Source organism: Diadema setosum, chromosome 16, assembly GCF_964275005.1.
Source record: "Diadema setosum chromosome 16, eeDiaSeto1, whole genome shotgun sequence".
In the NCBI taxonomy this organism is placed as follows: domain Eukaryota; kingdom Metazoa; phylum Echinodermata; class Echinoidea; order Diadematoida; family Diadematidae; genus Diadema; species Diadema setosum.
In genome coordinates this window covers 36,125,016-36,147,654 of record NC_092700.1, presented here as the reverse complement: position 1 = coordinate 36,147,654, position 22,639 = coordinate 36,125,016, and the positions used below count along the sequence as shown (strand labels likewise).

General features: G+C 39.0%; 2 protein-coding genes across 2 annotated transcripts in view; one reads left to right on the top strand and one right to left on the bottom strand.

The window, feature by feature from the left end:
* Positions 1-2,171: 2,171 nt before the first annotated feature.
* Positions 2,172-5,435, top strand: LOC140239858 (G-protein coupled receptor moody-like). The gene is made up of 2 exons (XM_072319679.1): positions 2,172-2,899; positions 4,928-5,435. Exons 1-2 carry the CDS (start codon positions 2,172-2,174, stop codon positions 5,433-5,435), a joined length of 1,236 nt encoding a protein of 411 aa, XP_072175780.1.
* Positions 5,436-9,519: 4,084 nt separating this feature from the next.
* LOC140240312 (sperm-associated antigen 1-like) overlaps positions 9,520-22,639 on the bottom strand; it is a 46,322-nt gene continuing 33,202 nt past the window's right edge. Inside the window, exons 13-22 of the mRNA XM_072320095.1 lie at positions 21,374-21,454; positions 19,590-20,106; positions 19,210-19,317; positions 18,313-18,402; positions 17,606-17,719; positions 16,897-17,034; positions 14,473-14,676; positions 13,250-13,358; positions 11,266-11,433; positions 9,520-9,958 (exon numbers count right to left, since the gene is read on the bottom strand). Of these exons, the coding sequence (XP_072176196.1) occupies positions 9,870-9,958; positions 11,266-11,433; positions 13,250-13,358; positions 14,473-14,676; positions 16,897-17,034; positions 17,606-17,719; positions 18,313-18,402; positions 19,210-19,317; positions 19,590-20,106; positions 21,374-21,454 (1,618 nt within the window). The 3' untranslated portion in view covers positions 9,520-9,869. The remainder of the gene's footprint in view (positions 9,959-11,265; positions 11,434-13,249; positions 13,359-14,472; positions 14,677-16,896; positions 17,035-17,605; positions 17,720-18,312; positions 18,403-19,209; positions 19,318-19,589; positions 20,107-21,373; positions 21,455-22,639) is intronic.

Sequence of the window (22,639 nt, the reverse complement as noted above, 5' to 3'; positions counted from 1 at the left end):
GGTTCGTTATTCCGAAGGCTCTTTATTCCTAAGATTCGTTATTCCGAAGGTTCATTGTTCCGAATTTCACTTTCGGATTAACCAATCTTCGGAGTAACGAACCTTTGGAATAACGCCACAAATTTTCGGATTAACGAACCCTTTTTCATTTTCGGATTAACGAACCTCTAGGTATAGGTAATTTGCGTGTTTCGGATTAAAGACCCTTCGGAATAACGAACCTTCGGAATAGCGAACCTTCGGAATAACGAACAGCACCCTCATTCATCGGCCTCTTTCGTACACGGAGCAATCACTGAGAACATCTTCGTTCTTTCGACTCTACAGATCGAGTATTGCTTTATGCAATATTCAGAAGTGTCTTACTTTAACTGTGTTTTGTTTGTGTTGTTTTCGTATTATCTTGATTAATCTCAGTTCCAGTAAAAACCAAGCACACAGGTTACTAATTGCCTAGTAGTAGAATATTTCGAAATTGATGATTACATGGGTGAATGAATGTATGAAGGAATAATGAATCAACAATGAACAGAAGAATGAATGAACAATAGGCCTAGATAGATATAATGGAAGAATGGGTAGATAGATAGGCACTAACAGATAGATAGTAATGAATACAAACTCAATCCACTCAGTAGGTAAATAGAATAAAACATATTATGTCATCTCAAGTCCTGTTAGTCAAATTCCACAGACACGCAAACGTTATGGAATTAAGAAATGTACCTCTTATAATAGATATCACAATCTTGATATTTTGCTAAATGTTATATTGATCGTCACTTCTTAGAAGAAGAGCATATTCTAGTGTTGTTTCAGAGCACCTCTACGCCCCCCCCCCATCCACCCAGCTAATTACAAGTCTACACTATCATCAAACACCCACATTATCATCACTCCTCGCAGTTTGTGTTTGTGATATAGACCTAGACTTCAATTAGATGTATCACAGTTATGTTCTTATTGGTCTTGCTTCCCAACGTTCAAGTTAAGTCAACTCTCAGGAATAATAACTCCAGGTCTACAAAAGTGTCCACCTCTAAACTCTAGAAGTCCAGTTCAGTTTAGTTCTATTTTATTGTCCATTCGGGAAATTTGCCTGCTTTCAAACTAAAAGAATCGTGAAAAGGGAGCTCTGCGTACACTATTAAAGAGGTAACTCAATAACTCCAGTGGAATTATTACGAATAGATTCTTTCTGTGTATAGGTACGGTACATAATGTGCTCTAGACAGTCTCTTTATACGATGATATCGATAGCCATCGTCAAATCAGTTTATCACAAGGTCTGAATGTCCAGGCTAAGTCTAAGCCAGTTCATCAACGATATCTTAATAATCAAGACACATGAAAGGGGCATCAAATTAGAGTACCACCCCGATGACTTATTTGTAAACCAAAGACATAATTACATTTCAGCTCGAAGTGAATTATATTTGCAAACATTGAGTTGCTGACCTATTCAAGAAACTCTCTCGACTACATCAGCAAACAACGACAGCACTTTTGTTTACTGTAATTAGATGGACCTATCGATTACTTATTGCGTTCTCTTTCCGCTATTGGTGGTAGAGGGATGGGGAACGATGCTCTCGATATCCAACAACTCCCTCTTTGCAAAAGGTCTTCTGAAAAACTGAATACAAGTTCTCCCGCGTTTTGTTGAAATTGATCAGAAATTGATCGCTTTTCCAGTTCTGCAGGACAGCCTCGTCAACAGGCATACAGGTATTTGTTATTCTTGAACATGTTTGAGCAATTTCATTCCTTTCACGTTTATTTTTCGCGATTTTGTACAAAATTCTGGTGTCCACAAATATATTGACAAACTTCTAATTGTGATGTCGCAGTCATCGATGCAATTAATTTTGTGAGATCGCGCAGCAAGAGACGTCGGTGCTGGAGGTAGAGATATTTTGATCTTTGCATTCCCGTATTATGTATCTGTATTTTGCGACATGTATAGTGCATGGTGACATTTCTTTATTAGTCTCTATATGCGTCTAAAAGTTAATTAGTTGATTACAAACGCCTGTTCTTCACAACAGTTATCATTTTGATCGATGCATCTTTCTCCGGAAATCCATGCGACGTCTGTCGGTGTAATTTGGTCCTTTTCGAGCACGATAGCACCGAAAAACGTCAAATAAAAAAAGTGAGAGTCTGTCACGATGACGTCCGTACAAGAAAACAAAACTACTTCCACCACCGAGTTTGAGTTCAACGACCCGGCTCAAAGACTTGTCCTTGCCATCATGTTCATTATTGTATCCGTGGTCGGCAGTCTGGGAAATGTCATTGTCATCGCAGCCGTCATCGCCTCCAAAAAACTGCGAACAATCACCAACGTCTTCGTGGTCAATCTGGCCGTAGCAGACTTCCTGACATCGATCACGGTGCCGTGGACAGCTGTCGCTCTGCTCAGCGAAGGAGACAGCTGGCCTCTCGACCCATGGATCTGCACCGCCGCTGCAGCGATCATGTATCTTTGCGTCGGCACAAGTCTGTACTCCCTCGCCTCAGCCTCCATCAACCGCTTCATCCTCGTTACCAAGGGCTACGCTACCTACCGGAAGACCTTCACTACGCTTAATCTCATCATATGGATAACATTGATCTGGGTCGTCGCTTTCCTCTTTGTTATATTTCTGCCCGTGATCGGTGTCGGTCGCTTGGGATACAATAGGAAGTATCGCTCGTGCAGTCAGAGCAGTGATCATCCAAAGGACGGCGTGTACCAACTCGTCCAGGCGGTCGGAATATTTCCCATCCCGCTCGCTATCATCTCTTTCTGCTATGGTCGCATCTTTTGCTTCGTTCGTCGGCACATCAAAGTGATGGACGGTCATACGTCTGTCAGGCATGATAACCATGGTAACCCCATCAGCAATACGAAGAGGTAAGATGCATAAAATGGTCCATTAATGGGATGCATCAATACCAAAGTACACTACGATTCGAAACGCGTGCTCAATGTGATAATGCAGATAAAACAAAATGAGGTGCCTACGGCATGACCACCACATGAAGAAGAAGAAGAAGAAGAAAAAAAAAACGTTTATTAACAGCCATTGAACTGTGATATAGTCACTTTTACAAATGGTAAGATATCATGTACATAGAACTCACAGTCAAAAATAATGATAGCGACAGCGAAAAACTTGACCTGTTGGGATTAAGGACTAAACTCACAAAGTCATTAAAATGCTGTTCAAATTACACTAATTATCGGTTGTTTTGATTACACTTTATTTCACTTTTGAAGATTAAAGAATCGCAGCTTAATTCAAATTCCGATAAAATGTCATACTTTTTTACCAATAAAAATTCTAAAAGACCAAACTGCACCAACAAAGGAAGGTAAACGCATTGTGTACTTATAACAATACCAAACTATTAACACCCTATGCTCTTGTTTAGCATTTTAATATCAGAGTCTTGCTAATCAAACGAGAACATAGTTGCGGGCTTTGCTGACGTTGAAAACATGCTTCATATGTCATACTTGCAGGGGCAGTTAATTAAAGCGATGGTGCTACTCATTAATTGAGCAAAATTCATTTTGTTTATCAGAACAATGCGACAGTTCCATTCATGGAAGGGGAGGGATAGTATTCATAATGACCTGCTACGCACAAATCTCAAAAACAAAAAAAAAAAAATCGAGAAAATCTGTTTTCAGACATAAGCGTCGTCGGCGTCTTCCCTTATAAGGATGTATGAAGAGTTTCGGTTGAAATGGGGCTTCAGGTTTCCAACTTTTTTGACGATGAGTTGTTGAGATTATGAGAAATTTCTTATGAAATGAAAGAGCATATAATTATAAGAGGAATCCAAAGTTTATTCGATTAAAACCGGTTTGAAATGGCTGAGATATCCAAAACAGAGCGATCCTACTAAAAGGCGGGACCCATTTTTGTTACAATAGCTTTGTTTCACTTTGTTTTTGATATCTCAGCCATTTCAAAGCCGATTTTTCATCTAATAAACTTTGAATTCCTCTTAGGATATCATATAGTGGGTTTTAAGTATCTCACAAAATGTTAAAAGTGGAATCCTCACCTTGACCAGTACCATACAATCCCTTTAAGGGGAGGTTTGTTTTGTTTTGTTTTGTTTTGTTTTTTGTTGTGGTCATTTAGGTGTCCTTTTTGTTACAAAATAGAGTTTCGATACATGGGGAGATAAGATTTAAAAGAAAAATATGAAAAGTTATTGAAGATTATGTTTTGTGTACAAATTATAACTAAATCTGAAGTTTGCTTGACTGAGTCCCATATTGTACATATTATTCAAGGAATATGATATTCTTTATTTTCCAAGTAGTGAAAGTAGCATTTACGCAAAATACCATTTAACAATGCTTAGTACGGTAGAGAAACAGGTCATCGGATATCAATTATGTGACGTCCCCTGGTGACGTCATTTAGGGGTGCAAATTTGACGTGACATAATACAAGTATAGATTACCATCTAATTAGAGTCAATTTGTGACGTGTTTGGACGCGTAGGTAGCACAACTCTTTTCATGGTTCGGTTTTATCTGGGGTTTAGATTTATTCTGTTAAAGACAATCAGTAGGGAAAGAATTCAGAAAGAAACCAAACGCGAGACTTCTGCTTTAAGTCCCATTTGAAGGACTAATTGGTTTATGATGCCAATCAGGGAAATCGAGATCGAAAATCAGTGGTATTATGGTTGAGTCTTGGATCTTGGATCTTGGTTCTTGGATCTTGGACGAGTAGATCTCCTTAACATCTCCTGTGAGTCAAGTGAGATTGACGTTCACGCCAAGGTTTTAAAGCCACAAAGACTGTTGAGGAAATGAGAGAACTTATAATCCTGTGTTTTAATATTTTCGACCTCTTCTCGCTCTCTCTCCCTCTCCCCCATCTCTATCCCTCACTTTCCCTGTCTCAAATCACAGCGACACCGTGCGTGAGCCCAAAGACAGACGGACGGAACGTGTCATGCCAGATCGTGAAGTATCAAGCACTGTTGGTGTCACCGTAGGCCAAGATCAGGGTGGTAGACCTACTACCAATAAGTGTAAACCTGTCAAGATAAGCAAGGACCAGAGGACTGAGTCAGGAGTGTCGTTCGCCGGCCGGTCGAAGCCACAAGCGCCAAGCATGAAGCAGCGCCAAATTCAGATCACCACAAACATGTTCATCGTCGTCTGCGTGTTCGTCGTGTGCCTCGCGCCCTTTACCATCTGTCTCTTTTACAACGATAGTGATCCGTTCATTCCCTACGCATCCGCAATCGTGCTGTGTAACTCGTGCGTCAACCCTTTCATCTACGCCACCAAGCATCCGGTCTTCAAGAGTGTCATGAAATCTATTGTGACGTGTCATTTCCATGAAATTCCCCAACCGGCTAGATTGATGCATCGCTTTACCACGAACCGAACTAGCATCATCGAATTGGAGTAGAGACAGTATACCCACTCCCCATCTCCCTCGCTATGTTTTAATAATCAAGATATACTTCTTTTTCTTTTGCCTTTTTTTTTTTTTTTGCGTCGCGTGTAATGTTTGAATATTGTACGATATTTATATTTTTGTGCAACCTCAGAGCGGAGCATGGTTTTGTGACGCAACTCATCGCCCATACAACGTAGATTCATTAATTTGTCACACTACGTTGTCAACCGTCAGCGACCGTTCATGGATTGTGAGTGGTTATGGGTGTAATAATTGTGGAACCTTTGTACAAGATTTCATACCATGGAAATGACAATACGCTCTTGATAACGAGGCGAGACTGATTTACGATGAACTCCTCGTCTATAACAGTTCCAGAATGTAAAATCTACATCTCTTGCACGAACAGAGACTGTTCAATATTTGTTCTATAAAATATGTCGCACGTCATCGGGCGTGGGTCTAGTCGAGGCCATGAAACAGCAACTATTACTCAGGACAAGGCGAATGGAGAACTGCGAGTTTTAGACGAAGAGCCTATGGAGTATGAGTTGGTTAGAAGTGTCATGTAGTGAGCAAGCCTAGATTAGACAACACAAATGTACAAAGTGTATTTCAGAGTGAGAACCCCCCCCCCCCCCCTCCACACACACACACACCTTTCTGACTGAAAAAGAATAGGGATGATTTGGCTCAACAGTAGTGAAGAAAGAGCAGTTCCCATAGGAGTACAATGTATGTAGTAAAATGATCAAGATAACTAGGAAACTTCTACTGAAATAAGAGCTGGAGACAGTCAAACTTCAGATTCTTTCCTCCAAATTCAGAATGGTTAGGTCTGGTACTGTATTTGCATGTTCAATACAGGTACAATGATACTTTTTAGCGAATGGCACATGATAAGCAGATGATATACGTGTACATTGGGTATCTAGAATCTTTTTAGTTGCATAAAATTGAATATCCTAAAACTTCAGGTTGTACATTCGTACTTTGGAATTTGCTATTAATTATCATAGTGTTATGATACCTTGGACAATAAAAACGGACACAAAATCCTACACATAATGCATTTCTTTCGTGTCAAACATAATGTTTATTTCTTTCCATTTTCTCTCTGATGAGCATCTGAAAATATGCCATTATATCAGTAACATTCGATTCTCGTTTGAGGGGAAAAATCAAATCTCTTCAATCAAACAGCAATATCAGTCAACGTACGTTGAGAGAAATCAAGGGAAATTAAAGAGCATAACATGCTGAGATACCTTGCAGAACAATCACATTTCTTTATCCTTTTTTTGGTATGTACAAGACACTAGTGAAGTAAGAGGCAAATTCTGACTACACTCTTGCTCCTGACAAATATCAGAATCGTCATCAACATTATGCAACATAAAAACAAAACACATACCCGGTAGCTTCTCCCACTTCCCAAAATGCTCCTTCTGGACACTCCAATATTCAGTTAATTCTCAGTAAATAAGCAAACAATGTTGCTGTTTATCAATTTATTTTTCTTCTCTTTCATTCAACATTTGAAGTGACACTTGGAGTAGCACTACCAGTGTTTACTTCTTTGAAGTTGTAGACCATAAACCTTTGTGTGCCTTGGAGTGTCGACTGGAAAAGAAAACCCAATAGGGCTGTACACACTCCAAATTCCCTGGCACAGAACGGGTTTAAAGTACACCCTTTTTTTATCTGGGCAAAATGTACCATAAATGCAGTTACTGTAGTAACAAGGAAAGCACTTAAAACTGAATCAAGGGTTGCCCTATAAACACCACTAAGTTCCAAACTGACTGCAATTGTGGTGACAGGTGATATTGTTGCAATGTGACTTACGAAACGGACACAAAGTGCTCCACTTTGATTCTCTGGGCTACAAAAATCTGGCCCAATTTTCACACCTAGGTAAAGACCTACCATGCCACTTGGTATGCAGACACCATTGCATAAATCTGATGAGGCTTACTAGACTCTGCCAATCAGTGTGAATCAGTCATGTTCTTTCTTGTAAGCTAACAAGTGAATCAATTAGTCACTATTCTAATTGGATCTCTTCTGATGATTCTCCCTAAAATCAAAGCGTTGCCAATTTGGGGATGGCCACAAGGAAACAAATACCGACATCACCTGGAAACACTGCAATCATCTGTCTATAATTAACATCTCAGATTTGCTCACAGGAAAGAAAGTCTTGGAGTGTCTCTATTCAACTACCAAAAAAAAAAAAGAAGAAAAAAAAAGATAATAATAATATTGTGTTTAAAACAACCAATATCCATTCACAGTCTCATCGTTCAAATAGGATGATGAGAACATGTTTCATTACTTGTTTGAAAAAGGGGACATAAGAATCACATGCTATGTATCGAATTTGTTATTTTATCTTCTTGGCAGGCCATACCCATCTTTTTATTTTTATTGAGGCCAACACTTTGTAATTCATGATATATTCCAAAAACAATCTTAAATGACCTCCTGTTGTCATGACAACCATCTTGTTCCTAAAATCAGGAGCCATATTTAAAAATTTCACACACTTTTTGAACAACCAAAGGTAACTTTCTTGTGCAAGGTGATGGATTGACACACAGCCCTCAATGTACAATGTGGCGCCCCTTTAGCATGATTATGCAGAAACAGACTTGCATATAACATAAAGCGAGTTAATGATACATCTAATGTCATACCATTCAATTCAAATCCACGCCAAAAGAAGGATCGCTCTTCTACCCACATAGATACTCTTCATTCTTTATCAAACTTAACCCAATGAAGACTAGTCCCAAGTATACTCGGGCAGGTGTCTATGGGAAATGCATGTCATAGCAAAATCAGTCTGTCCTCAAACGGTTAAACTTAATCCACTCCGATACATTTTTGATGAGCATAATATATTGGACACTTGATGTGGGTGAGTGTGCCTGCATCAGTCAAGAACCAAAGTGATCAAACAAAATAATCCACGCACACAAAAGAAATAAGGAAAAGTGGCAACAATTATTTTCATTTGCCAAATGACTTTTCGGCATATTATACCATCAAAAAACATCAAGAAAATAAGGTAGGTTGAAAACTAACAAAGAGTGGATTTTGGCAAAATATCTAATTTGCGGGGGAGAAACAGCAGAATCATGTCTCCTTAATTGGAATTAGAATTTAAGTCTTAACTGTTCATAAATATGGCATGAGAGCACACAATTTTAGCCAACAATGCTGGAAAGGTCCTAAATATTTCATACATTATTTTCAAGACATTCTTGCTGTATCATGAATTATTGTATGTTACCTCTATTCTAAAGTACGTGCTTACGCTACATGGAGTTGATATGCTGCATGAAGTATCAAATTAAGCAGACTTAAAATTCTCACATGGTCATTCAGTATTGGGTACTGATTTACTCTGAAGCCTACTTCATATGTTCTCTGAATGATTGTGAAATGAAAGTGATTGTGGTAGCAGTAGTAATAATGATAATTATCATCATCATCATACCTTTTTTTTTTTCTGTGTAATTCTCACAGTATCCTTTGATAGGCCAGACAGTATTGACCGTCAATCAATAAATGTAGTTAGCAATTAATCTATTTGCCTACACAGAGTACTCATGTTTAACTCTGCACGAAAAAGAACAGATGCAATGTTACAGAGTCGGGGGAAAAAATGTTGAAATATGTTTTGTTTAAACTTTTAGAAACCACAATGAATACAACAAGATCTAGGTTTCTGAATGGTAAACGTCCTGCTTAGATGGCTCATCTTGAAAATATCTAAGGGGTTGAACAGTCAAACGTCGCAACCAGATGTTTCTCATTCATTACCCTCTGACTTCACTTCTGCCTCTTTAACTTTAGAGATGAACAGTATGCAATCTCATTAACTTGTGCCAAACTCATATAACATAATGTTGCTTGGACACCTACTTGTGTCATACGCCCTTGCACAATACACTCACAGCATACCATTTTCCCCTTCTTTAATCTACAACTTGTAATAGCTTTCCCTGCATTTGCCATCTATTACACTGTCTGTCTTGCTGAAAAAATAAAGCCCCCCCCCCCAAAAAAAAAAAAGGGAAAAAAAAAAAGAGCATGCATCAAATTGAACAACACCTCACATGGTTTCGAAACTTGCAAACCCTTTCTCATTTTCTGCTCTGTATTTCCTCCGTTTCTTCTCTCTTCGATAAAGAACATGCCGAATATGCTTTTACACTGCAAACATAATGAAATCCTTCAAGCCTTCAAGCTACATCCACTCTTTTATCTACGAGGTATTGATACAATGCAGCAGTCTGATACAGATTATGTGACCAAAAATAAGACTGAAGAGTTTTTTAGGGGGAGCCGGGGATAGTCACCAACTGATGTCCCCCTGGGACTTCCTCCACTGACTTCTCTAGGACATGTTGTAAACTTGACAGGATGCAAGGATTACAGGTTATAAGCTTTCTTGAGTTTCTTGAGATCCTCTTCCTTGCAGCCGTCTGACTCGGGAATCTTGTTGATACAACGCTGAAGATCTGTTGAAAGAGGAAAGGCAAAGACGAAGAAGAAGAAGAAGAAGAAAAGAAGAAGAAGAAGAAGAAGAAGAAAAAAAAGACGGAGAAGAATGAAATAAAGAAAAAAGACAGACAGAAAGAAAGAAAGAAAGAAAGAAAGTAAGAACGAAAGTGTTTATTACCACTGTGAAACACAATTTTCCCTATGACTATAATCGGGGAGCAGGGTCAGAGTAAGGGTAGAGAGGTTCACTGAGTCAGTTATGCAATGTATTTACTCTGAATCAGATTTCATAGTAATACATAGGACTACTATATAAATTAACTCCTTGGCCCGAATTCTCAAAGCTGGAATAAATTCCGCGGAATAGTTATTCCGGGGAATAAGTTATTCCACCTTTGACAATAGATTCCGGGGAAGAAATCGCGTCATTTTACGTCACGAGGGCCTGATTTGCATAAGAGACGTAATAAATCGGCGGAATAAGCGGTGTAATAAAGTTATTCTACCTTTGAGAATTCGGCCTCTTGAGAACAGTCAAAACTTTGCTACTTTGCTACAATAAATACACAAAAAAACGCCATTCAAAACTTAAGTATTTTGGGATTGATTTTTTTTTGGCATTTGAAATGTACTTTTTCATGTTTGATATACCAATGTTATGTACTTTAAAAAGACCACAGTATGTAGATACACTGATACATACAGACATAAAGACACACACCCACACACACATGAACAGATATTTGGTGGTACCCACATGACGGAAAGAAACATTCACACACTCTCTCTCTCTCTCTCTCTCTCTCTACTAATAATTGAGAAATTACAATGCCATTTACAGAGAGCACACTCTCACTGTAAGTTTCGCCATTCATCAATCTTCAAAACAACTACATGTATGTCACCAACATATGTATAGCTTCCAGCTTCTGCAGCTCAAAGAAAGAAGAAAATGATGTACTGTGCCTAAAAATACTCTGAAGACTAAACCATATTTTGGTCATACAAATGGGAAAAATACACATGGTAAAACTAAACGTTGATAATAAATCAAACTTCAAAAACAAATTGCCTTTATTGCTACTGATTAACAAATTGCCCTACATTTGTACATCGACATAAATTTGAATAAAAACAACTCGACGGAACAATTTCATGAATTTGAACAGTGCCTTTCCTTTCAAAAACAAAGTCTTGTATTGTTGACAGAGGAAAACAAAAAGCTAGTTTGTAGCTCAAATGTGCATGCTGACACATTAGCATCCTGTCAGAACAGCCACACCCCACTGCATCATTAGGTCCCGTTACTATGGAGACAACTTACTATCTCTGTCCTTCTTGGTGAGGAACATGGCGATGGTCTTGAAGCGATCCACGCTTTTCAGTTTCATGAGGAGCTGAAAGGTGTGGGCGGGGTCCTCCTCCACCAGTAGGTCTGCCGAGATGCTAAGAATCTTACTCAACATGTCTCCATCCAGCTTGTTACTCAGCACTGAGGCAGAAAGGGGAAAGAAAATCATAGTTTTGGTGATGATTGAGTCTTTAAGATTCATAAGATTCTTAGCTTCGATCCATCATATCAAAATGATGATGATGATACTACTACTATTACTACTACTACTACACCAACCACTACTAATGATAATGATTATACTACTACTACTACTACTACTACTACTACTACTACTACTACACCAACCACTAATAATGATAATGATTATACTACTACTACTACTACTACTACTACTACTACTACTACTACTACTACTACTACTACTACTACTACTACTACTACTACCACCACTACTACTACCACCACTACTACTACAGGGGAAACTCGGTATAACGAACACTGCTATAACGAGATATTGGTTATTACAAGGAAATTTTCCCGGTCCCAAATTCCCTTCCACACAAGTCTATGTAAAATGCTACTCTTATAGTGAGATCGGCTATAACGAAATAACTGCTATATCGAGATAAATTTTGTGACTTCCAAACAAAGAAAAACATAGCCAATCAAACCTGTTATAACGAGGTAAAGCAAAATGTCTTAGGTAGAGCTTTACTTCGCCTGTGCTATCATCTTCCAAGATTGTAAAGCTCGATGCGCCAAAAACTGTCTTGTACACACATAATTATTTTCTTCAGTGCACTCCAGCTAGCACTGCATGTTGTACGTGTAAGTGTGTGTGCGCGCACACTGATACATGCAGAAAATGTGATGGGACGGCCACATGTATACATGACATCATCATGACGTTTAGCAGGTGTGAGGCAATCTGATGCTGTTATTGGCTTTCTACGTAGGGAATTCCCCATCTTCACACACACGCAGTCATTATGTACAGTACACACAGAATGTGTCACATACACACACAGCATTGTGCAGACCATATTCAATCTTTCCACACAACACACACCCATACCATAACCACATACACGTGTACCAATCCACAGACGATCTTGACACAATCGAAAGCTATATAAATTTACAAATTCAAACACCTACAATTAATAAGAAACACATTCTTGATATTGGATTTCATTGGCGAAAAACATCTTCTTACCCATAAAGGTGAGTAATTCCCTCACACGCAATATCAAGTTATCAGTATTGATTGAAATATGATGGGTAGTCCCACATGTGCAAATTAATGTCTTTATGTTATGCTTTCTTTTATGCCTACTGATATAACGAGATATCGGTTATAACGAGGAAAACGACTCAGTCCCGACCATCTCGTTATATCGAGTTTCCACTGTACTACTACTACTACTACTACTACTACTAATAATAATAATAATAACAATCATCATCATTATCAGTAACCATTATCATAATCATAAAATAACAATACTTGTCACCATAATGACAAACACAGCAATAATACTAAAACTAGTATTTATACGAATGTGCATAACACACACTACAGCATAAAACATAAGAGCTGATTCTCTTTATTAGGGACATCTGTGTGTACGGTAAGTGTACGAGGTGCATGACCTTGTTGCTACAAAATGTCTAACCCCACTGACTCCAGTCAAAAAAAAAAAACTCATAAGGTACGCTATCTCCACAGAGCACTGGAACACTCCCAGTCTGGCGTGGTGAACAGTTGAGATCTTCAGATTTTTAACCCGTTGAAGACGGACTGATTTTGCTACAACATGCATTTCCCATAGACACCTGCCCAAGTACATTTGGGACTTGTCCTCAACAGGTTAATAAGTTAACTTTCTATTGTAGTAAACAAGAAAAGAAAGGAGGGAGGGAGAGGAAAGCAAACAATGGAAACATAACAAACCTTTGGGGATGTCATTGGGTGGGACTCTCTTCAGAAGGGCAGCGTATCCATCCTGGTTCTTTTTCTTCTTTAGTGATGTCCATTCATGCATGAACTCGTAGGCCGTCATCTACAAAGACACCATGCGCAGTGTACGTATTTGTTAATTGCTACACACAAAGTAAGACCCACTTAATACACAGGCTGCCAAAGTTCATGTCGATCAGGGAAATATACGAATGAACAGACCTGCCTGTGAGGAAATCAGCTTTAGGCATGAACATGATATACTTGATGGAAATGAGATGACACCATGTCTATGTCTGTATACTACACTGGCTTCAAGTTCCCAGCTGATTTCTGATTTTGCAATTATTATGCAAATGAGCAGTCACTATTACTGTCCTGCAGTACACGGCCAAGTGAACAGGTGTGACTCATGTGTTAAATGTTTCTCATAATTTTCAGTGTGCCATATCAATTAGCCTTTCAGTTATTCTTTTTCAAGCCCTTACAATATACATCAATCGAGTGGTAAAAGTCTTAATGGTGCACCATGTATTCTTTCTTGGGTATGCACATGGCCTTGAATAAGGGTCACATACATGTACATACCCAAGAAAGAATGGGTGCTGCAAGGTCAATTCAAGCCTTCTACCACTCAACGTTGTAGCGTCATGGAAACCATCAAAGATTTCATCATACAGTACACTCCCATTATAACAAACATGGTTATAACGAAATTCCGGTCACGATGAAGTAAAAATTCAGGCCGAAACATTATCCACTCTATGTATTTTTATTGTTTATTGGTTCATTTATAACAAAATTTCGATGTAACAAAAGAAAACTTCCAGTCTTGAGGATTTCGTTATAACGGGAGTATACTGTACACAAGAATACTGCTTTGCACTTAAGGAGAAACCCTTTGTCACAAAATCATCCATCCAGTTCATCCATTCTTCCATTCATCCTCCCATTCATCCCTCCATTTGATCCATCCATCCATCAATAGCTCCATTCATTTATCCATCTATCCCTTCATCCATCCATTCATTCCTCCATGCATCCATCTATCTATCCATCCATCCTTTCATTTATCTATTCATCCTTCCCTCCATCCATTCATCAATCCATTTAGTCATCCTTTCATCCATTCATCCCTCCCTCCATCAATTCACTCATCCTTTCATCTATGCATTAATTCATTTTATCTTTCTGCCCTTCACACTGAAGCTACCTACCTTCTTAGGCTTGGAGGGGTCCGGAGAGGGAGTGGGTGTGGTCACTGAGGCGGTCTCCTTGCCCCCCTTAGCCTGACCCTGTTTACCAGTTTCCCCTCCCGCCTTATTAGCCACACCTTTCTCTGCTGCTGGCTTGGCAGATGAGTTCGCCTTGGATGGGGAAGGTGAAGCTTTTGGCTTGGAAGACGGCTGGGTCTTGCTTTCCTGTATCACAAATATGAAGTTATATACTAAATACATGAACAGGGATGACTATCACTACAAATACTCTTCTGGGGGGGGGGGGGGGGATGTTTCATCAACATTTGTCAGCGCTGACAAGTTGTCATCGCTGACAATCACCATAGTAACAGTCAGTGACCAGAGCATCTCATCCAATCAAAACCAAGGATTTTGCTGAAATTGTCAGCGCTGACAAACGTTGATGAAACACCCCCCAGGTGCTGGTTTAGAGACTATTAATTCACCTTTGTCAAGTTTCTAGCTTGAGGATTTCATACTCTCTATATGGTGGAAGTGAAGGTTATCATGTGTTCTTGATCAGAGAAATATTGTACTAAGAGCTGCATACTAGTAAATGATACCAACACAATACTCCAAGTTCTGGAACCAGGGCAAGACATCCATAACGTTTGGCTCACCACTGTGAAATCTTGAGGATTCTTCCAGGATTTTGGAGTGCAGTGGAGCAGTACTGCGCAAATTCTGAAGCCTTCGCCGCCATGCAAGCACCATGTTTTGCCTTAAATGGGGTCATGAGGAATGGGTCATGAGCATATGCTCTAGCAACGGGGGCGGAGTCTCAATCAGGCAAGAACAAAAGGTGTGAAATGCAACACAAAAGTGAGGGTTTGAAAAAATCATAACCAAAAAAAAATTGTTTCAGAAAAACTGAGATTTGGGAAACTTCTACTTATTTTTTCACCCTGAAATTTTCTGTACAGGAAGATAAAACATCCTGGAATCAGAATCCATCATGAACTAGAAATGTCGCTTTGGCGACTGGTATGCCTCCGCCATAATGCATGATTTTCCCAATAGGTCTAGATAGTACATGTGGACAATGTGTGATTACATTTTCACAAATTGGCAAAATATTGAAATGACAAGTTTGTCACAAATGCGTCACAAATGTGTTGAATGTTCATCTTCCTTGACCTAGGTTTAATTGGATGAATAGGAGAGCATGTATCTAGGGATTTAAGGACTTTAACTCAACTTTGACCCATTCATACATTTAGGCATTGAGTAATTTTCAAGGTACAGGTGTGGAGAAAAAGTGCAATTTCTGAATTGAATAGTAAATTGTTACCATTTTCATCTGTTCCTTGACCCTAAAATTCATAAGATAATCACTTTCAGGTAGAACATGCATAATATGTACTATGTTTCAAGATAACTTGAGCCACTTCCGAGATATGGAGGAAAAAGTTAGTTCAGCACTTTCACTTGATCTTTGACCTTTTGACCTTTGAGGCAAAAAAAGAAGAAAAAAAAAAACTTTCCAGAGAATTTCTATTAGGTTACACATGTATGCATACACCAAGTGTAAGAAAAAAAATAACCCTGCTGGCATTGCATGATAGGAGGGAAATAGTAAAATTTTGAAGTGTTGCACTTGACCTTTGACCCCTGACCTTTGACCCCATGAACCCTACATTCTCTAGATAATCACTTCCAGTCAGTATATGTATATACCATGTTCCATGAAGATACCTTGAACAATTTTCCAAGGTATGGAGAAAAAAAAGAAGTTTTAATATTTTTACTTGACCTTTTGACCTTTGACCTTTGACCTCATGACCCAAACTTTCACCAGAGAATCTTAATTGGGTAATACATGTATACACTAAGTTTCAAGAAAATATCTTCAGGCATTCAATAGATATGGTGGAAATAGTGAAATTTTATGTATTTGACCTTGACCTTTTGACCTTTGACCTTGAGCATGTGCACCCAAAAGTTGATAGGCACAACTTCACCCCCTAATACACATACATGCCAAGTTTCATTAGGATACCTCAACAGGTTTTGATAGTTACCTTGTCCACAAAATTCATTACGGACGGACGGAAGGACGGACGGACGGACGGACGGACGGACGGACGGACAACCCGAAAACATAATGCCTCCGGCACCACTTCGTGGCGGAGGCATAAAAATTGACCTGAGAAGTGCTTTCCCTTGGTTTTTGGCTCATTACAGGGGAAACTCCCTGTGCGACTTATGACTCATTTTGACAGAGCACCACAAATACTGTATAAAGGTGCATCTCTCAAAATCTTGCAAATATTGTATGCAAAGAGAGTCTTGGAGCGAATCTACATTCTGGCAGCGAATCTACTCATATAGCTCTTCTACATGACACCAAAAGGATGCCTACTGCAATTGATGCGATCACCACGGAAACCCCTCTTCACTCACCGTCTCTTCATCACTGCATTCATTGACTTCCTGGATCTGGACTCTCTTCCCACTCTTCTTCTTCTTCTTCCCACTGTCCTTTCCTTCCTTCTGGGCGCTGGTTTCTGCTTCCTTCTGCTGCTGCTGCTCTCTCAATTCCTTTTAGACAAGTGGGAAAAAAATTCAGGGACGACAAGTTAACCCTTTAGCTACTGAAGCTTCCGCACATAATGGCCTATTGTTTCCCTGAAGGTACAGCAATATTACTCTCTTTCTGACAAATTTCTAAAATCATGCAAAATAGATCACTGCAAGTTTATTTTTGTCTATTATAAGTTATGTTTTTATATTTGAAAGCTTATTAAGACTTCACCAAAGGGACTGGTGTGTCACAGAAATAATTCAGACATATTTTTCTTGAACTTTGACCTTTTACACATAATGTAATTATATAAATTATTCTATATGAAACAAAAAAAGTAAAGCATAAAACAAACAAAAAGTGGACGGGGGGGGGGGGGAGGTTACGGGCAGTTCAGAGAGTAATCTGACGGGTGGTTTTTGGTGGTTCAGTTACTAATGGGTTAAATTTGCTGTCAATTCTAAGAATAAACCATAATTCTTCAGCACAACCACCCTAATTTTTTCATCTTTAGTGTCTGTGATACTACAATTAGAGTAACTGTGGGACAGAAGAGAAACAAGGAGTGAAAAGATCACCACTACTCACTTTCCTCCAGGCATCCTTGACAATTTCCAGCTCTTTTTTCGCAGCAAGATTATTTTGATCTATCTTCAGGAGGTCCATCAGATCTCTGATACTTTCTTGAAAGTTGGACAGCATCTGTGAGAAACCATTACAAAGAGCTCATCAAGTTCTGACTTTAAGATTTAAAATGATCAGAATTAATAGCAAAGTAATGGGAAATGCAAATAGGAAATGTGAATGGGAAAGAAAGACTGACAAATACACAATCGAACAAACAAACATATAAATGGAAACAAACAAACAAACAACTTCTTCTATAAAGTGTTCAAGACTTCTCTGAATCAGTTTGACAGTCAGTACCCACGTGGCAAGACAATTTACTACAGGGATGCTAACCATGCAAATTGCATTGCAGTCTTCTGAGGGCTGAAAAGGCATATTTTTGGTGGAAAAACAGTATTTTTACCTTTCCCACAAGACATGTGTAGCAACACAGATTGGTAGAAAACAGTATTTTCCATGAAACCTGTGCAGCAAACATGCATTTGTCTAACGGACGGTAAAAATTATTGCAAAATAGTAAGAGCTAGCATCTGTTACTGGCATGAGTGAAAGACCCCTTCAACCTAAACGGGAAATATCTTTCCTCTGCCTTCATTAGTAAGAGAAATGGCAGTTCTCTCTAAATAATCCCTTAAATATTAGAACTGCGTGTGAAGCCGTCTCACCTTCCTAGCCTGAGCCCTACGGTACAGCGCCTTGATGCTCTGTGGGTCCCGCTTCAGAGCCTCGCTACAGTCTGCCATGGCATTCTCCGGCTGGGGATGGCATTGTGAGATGGGAAGGATGATGAAGAGTGTTGAGATGATGGGAAAAGGTTGTAGGGGAGAAACAAGAATTCAACATATTTTTATTTTTCTATCATGATAAAACAGCAATAGGATAACCTCTTTCAGACGGCACTAGGAATAATACTACCTTCAAAATATGTCAGGAATAAGTGGAAGGGATCTATACTTCTCACAAGATATGACATTTTATAAAATTTTCTTCATACTTTAACACCTATGACATCACAAATTGTTGCAGTTTTATTATCCAGTGATAGCAGTACCAAGCCTTAAATTCTTAACTTTGAACGGATTGTCTGATTTTGCTGAAACTTCACTTGTTCTACTAATTTTCTACATTCACTTGATACAGACATATATTTTGGTTTAATTTCCCAGTATAGCTCTAACAAAGGAGAATAAATCTGAGAACACAAATGACGAATAAGCTTCCAGTCATTTAGTCAATCCGCTCTATTCAAGTTTCCTCCTACTTAAACTACAATTGAAGTCCACGATTTTCCCCTATCATGATGGGACAGCTGGGTTTTTTTTTTTTCAGTTTTTTTTTTTTTTAATAAATCAAGCATAATATTCTGATACATGATGGCACAATAAATAATGTATGTTTATTTTTCTCACACAGCACTATGCGCCTGTTTGATACTGTATTGATACTGATTATTGATCAGCTGGGGCGAATCACAAGGGGTCAGCATCTCTGACCTATTCGTATTCAAACTCCAACTATAGAGGGCAGCATGATTAGACAAAGCATTGCAAGCCTGACTTTACCTGGTCCAGTTTGAGGTAGCATAGAGCCCTGTTGGTGTAGCTGACTGCTTGGGTTGCATCCACCTCAATACACTGAGAGTAGCACTCCACAGCCTCTTTGTACATTGCCTGATGGATGGACAGAAATCTTAGCAGGTAAAATCTGCATATTCATTTCCCATGACGACATCACACAAACATAGGCTGCTATCAGACCCTAGTATCGTTCGAATGTCGCTTTTGTCATATACACTTTTTACGAGGAAATAAATTGAATGAAATGATTAAGCAAAATAAGGAATAAAGATGTTTACTGGATGGAATTCTGACATCAGAGAGACACAGATTGGTTTGTTTCTTTAAACACAGACAGGAATCCTCAGACTCAGGCTAATTCTGACCTTTTTCACCAGACTATTTCCTTCAGCTTTCAAATCCTGAAATTTCTCTGCGATCCCACGGGGTGGCTCATCCTTGGTAGATTGGGATGACTCAGCCTCGGGCGTGGCTCCTCCAGTTGCCGGGGACGACGCCGTTTCGGCGGAGGAAGGCGTGGCCTGAGCTGCAGTGGATGCGGTCGATGTAGCCCCGGGAGCGGTATCCGTGGTGGATGTAGCAGCCGTGGCGTGAGTGGAAGAGCCCTTGGAGGCTGTTGGAGGGGCAGAGTCCACCGGTGAGGCACTGGATGGAGAGGTGGAAGAGACCGGGGCGGGGCCGGGTGTCGGCCTCGGTTCCGTCGCCATGGATGATGAGGTGGTGGTGGTGGCCGTGGATGTGGCTTGATCTACGGCTGGTGCGGTGGTCGCTTTAGGAGCAGCCATAGTGTAAGTGGGCCAAAAAATCTCAGGTGACTTGGGCTGAGAAGGAAGCTTGTCCCTCCACTTGGCTCCATGTGTGTCTTTGAGACTCGCAGCCATCCTGTTTCATAGAACACAGTGATCGCAATGAAGTGGCATCACATTACTCTAAACGCCGAAATTTCGCAGTACAACAATTTTTACGTTATTTCGTGCTACTTTTGGCTAGCGCGAATTCTACACCTGGGAAACTATCTTCATAATTTTCTCTGCACAATTTCAATGAGTTGACAATTGTGCACCGCGAGTTCAAGAACCCAAGAATATGTTTTTGAGCCCCTCAGCGAAAAAAAAAATTAATCACGCAAAAATAATGACGATTACAGTAACTTCTATTGAACTTTGACACTTATTCATTCCACAAGTATCAGCTGAGAATGATTAGATAACAGTCTATTCAGTATCACTATGACAATCAAATATTCACACTTGTTTCATCTTCTACAGTCTACACTACTTTCTCAGAGCATGGATCACCCTGACCTATTTCTTTCCCTCATTTTCTAAATTCTAAATGTCTTTCTACTGAGTGAAGCTTGATACATTCCCATTTTCACAATCAGTTCCATAGTGTATCTATCTACGCTTCTTCAAAATATACATATTTACCAGGTCACCGCATACGATTCATGAGTTGGATAGAATTCTATTCTGGCAATTTCAAAGGATCTGTCTCCTCTTTTGATTTATCTGTGTATCTATACCTCACACATTTTGTAGATTTTTGCTCTCTATTTGTATATTCATGTTGGAGTAAACCAGAGTAGCTACTACAATACTTTAACGCATAAATATTCCTTTATCACTTTTCTCCATAGGCAAACTGATTTGAAATTGTATACCATGGATGTTTATACAGTATTTGGTATTTAAACCAGCCAAATAATTTTGCTCTATTTGATTATTTAACTCACAATTGTGAGTTTGCTTTTTTGCTTTTTTCTTTCTTTCTTCATTCCTCTTGCCCAATATTTATCTTTTTATATGTTTTTCTGGAACAATGTGTGAGCTTACATGTCTACTAGCTATGCTAATTTATTCGTCATTTTTCTATTAAGTATCAAAGAAATAATGACAATTGCAGTTGTCCGACTGCAGTGCCACATACAGTAGGAATATTAACCCATTGAGGAGAGTCCTGAGTATACTCTGGCAGGGTTATATGTGAAATGCGTGTCGTAGCAAAATCAGCCTGTCCTCAACGAGAGTACAAAAGCATTTTTTATGTATACAAGTGTCCTAAATGCATTCCTAGTAGTGCTTATTGAGAATAATGTGTTCTAACAGGTAGAAAATGGTTTGTAGAAGATTTGTGATCTATGGCTTACCTGTTGGAGCCTTCCTGGGCACTGACATTGTAATGTTCGTAATTGAGGGCAGTTTTGTAGTCCACATAGGCATGAAAGTATCTGAAAAATATCAAATATGTATGGCTTGAGAATTAAAGAACCTCTCTTTAAACATGCTTCAGCAATTATTGAGTTTAAACAAAGGCACATTACGTCTCCAAGCAATCAATGTTCGGAAGAAAAAGAGAAAGAGAGTATTGAAAAAAAAACAACAAGGCAGCTCATCATTCAGTATTTCCTGCAAATGGTTGCTCTCAGCTACATACTGTAAGTAAGTATTAGCGAGCTTTAACATTGCAAACCGAACGCTTTGACAATGTATATTAGGCAAAAAATGGTGTTCTGCACATGTGTGAGACAGCAGTTTCCATAGTCCAACCTGTGAGGCTGTGTCGTAATTAGCATTCATGTCCAAGATCTAAAGCTTGCTATTAACCTCTCTCATGTGGTTTCAAGCTGATGTGACTGCAAGACTAGCAAGCAGAGGGTTACAACTCTGTGACTGTTTGATGTGAAAGATGTAATTCTTTCTTCTGAAAGTAATGGCAAAAAAAAAAAAGAAGAAAAAGAAAAGGAAATGTACTGAAGATTGGTGCACAAGTGACATACAGCTTTCTGACGTGATGGCAGCATCACTTCATTGAATTTGCTTATGCGACTCTACCAGTATTACTCTTCTCTGAAATTATATAGCAAGCTTTCATCGGTTTGGGATGATCACACAGTGGAAGTCATGCTTCTTCCAACCTGTAGCAATTTAGGTGACAAGCTTTCATGCACTCCTGTAGAGTTTCTCAAGCCAAGGATTCTGGCTACAATTTATTTGTCAAAAATTTTTAGATACTTGTAGTTTATTGTGTAATATTTAAGATTAATATGTTTGATATTCTTTCTCATTCTGTCTATTTCTTACTAATGTGCACATGTTTTAGAGTACATGAAATACTCATTCATGTAAAATGTCTGCAATTCAGCCTGCAGGCCGCAAATGGATATTATTCAATAAAACATCTTCTTCAATTCAATTCAGTTCAGCCATCAGAAGACAAGAAGGCAGCAAGGAGAAACGGTGTGATCACTTGAGAAAATCTACATGAAAATCTACATGAATGGATGAAAGCTTGCCCACAAAATTACTAAAGATCTACAGAAGCCATAATTTCTACTATATGTGAATTGTGATACATTCATGGATTTTTCTCATTTCTCGGCTCCAGTTCAAACGATACACACACTATCCTGTTA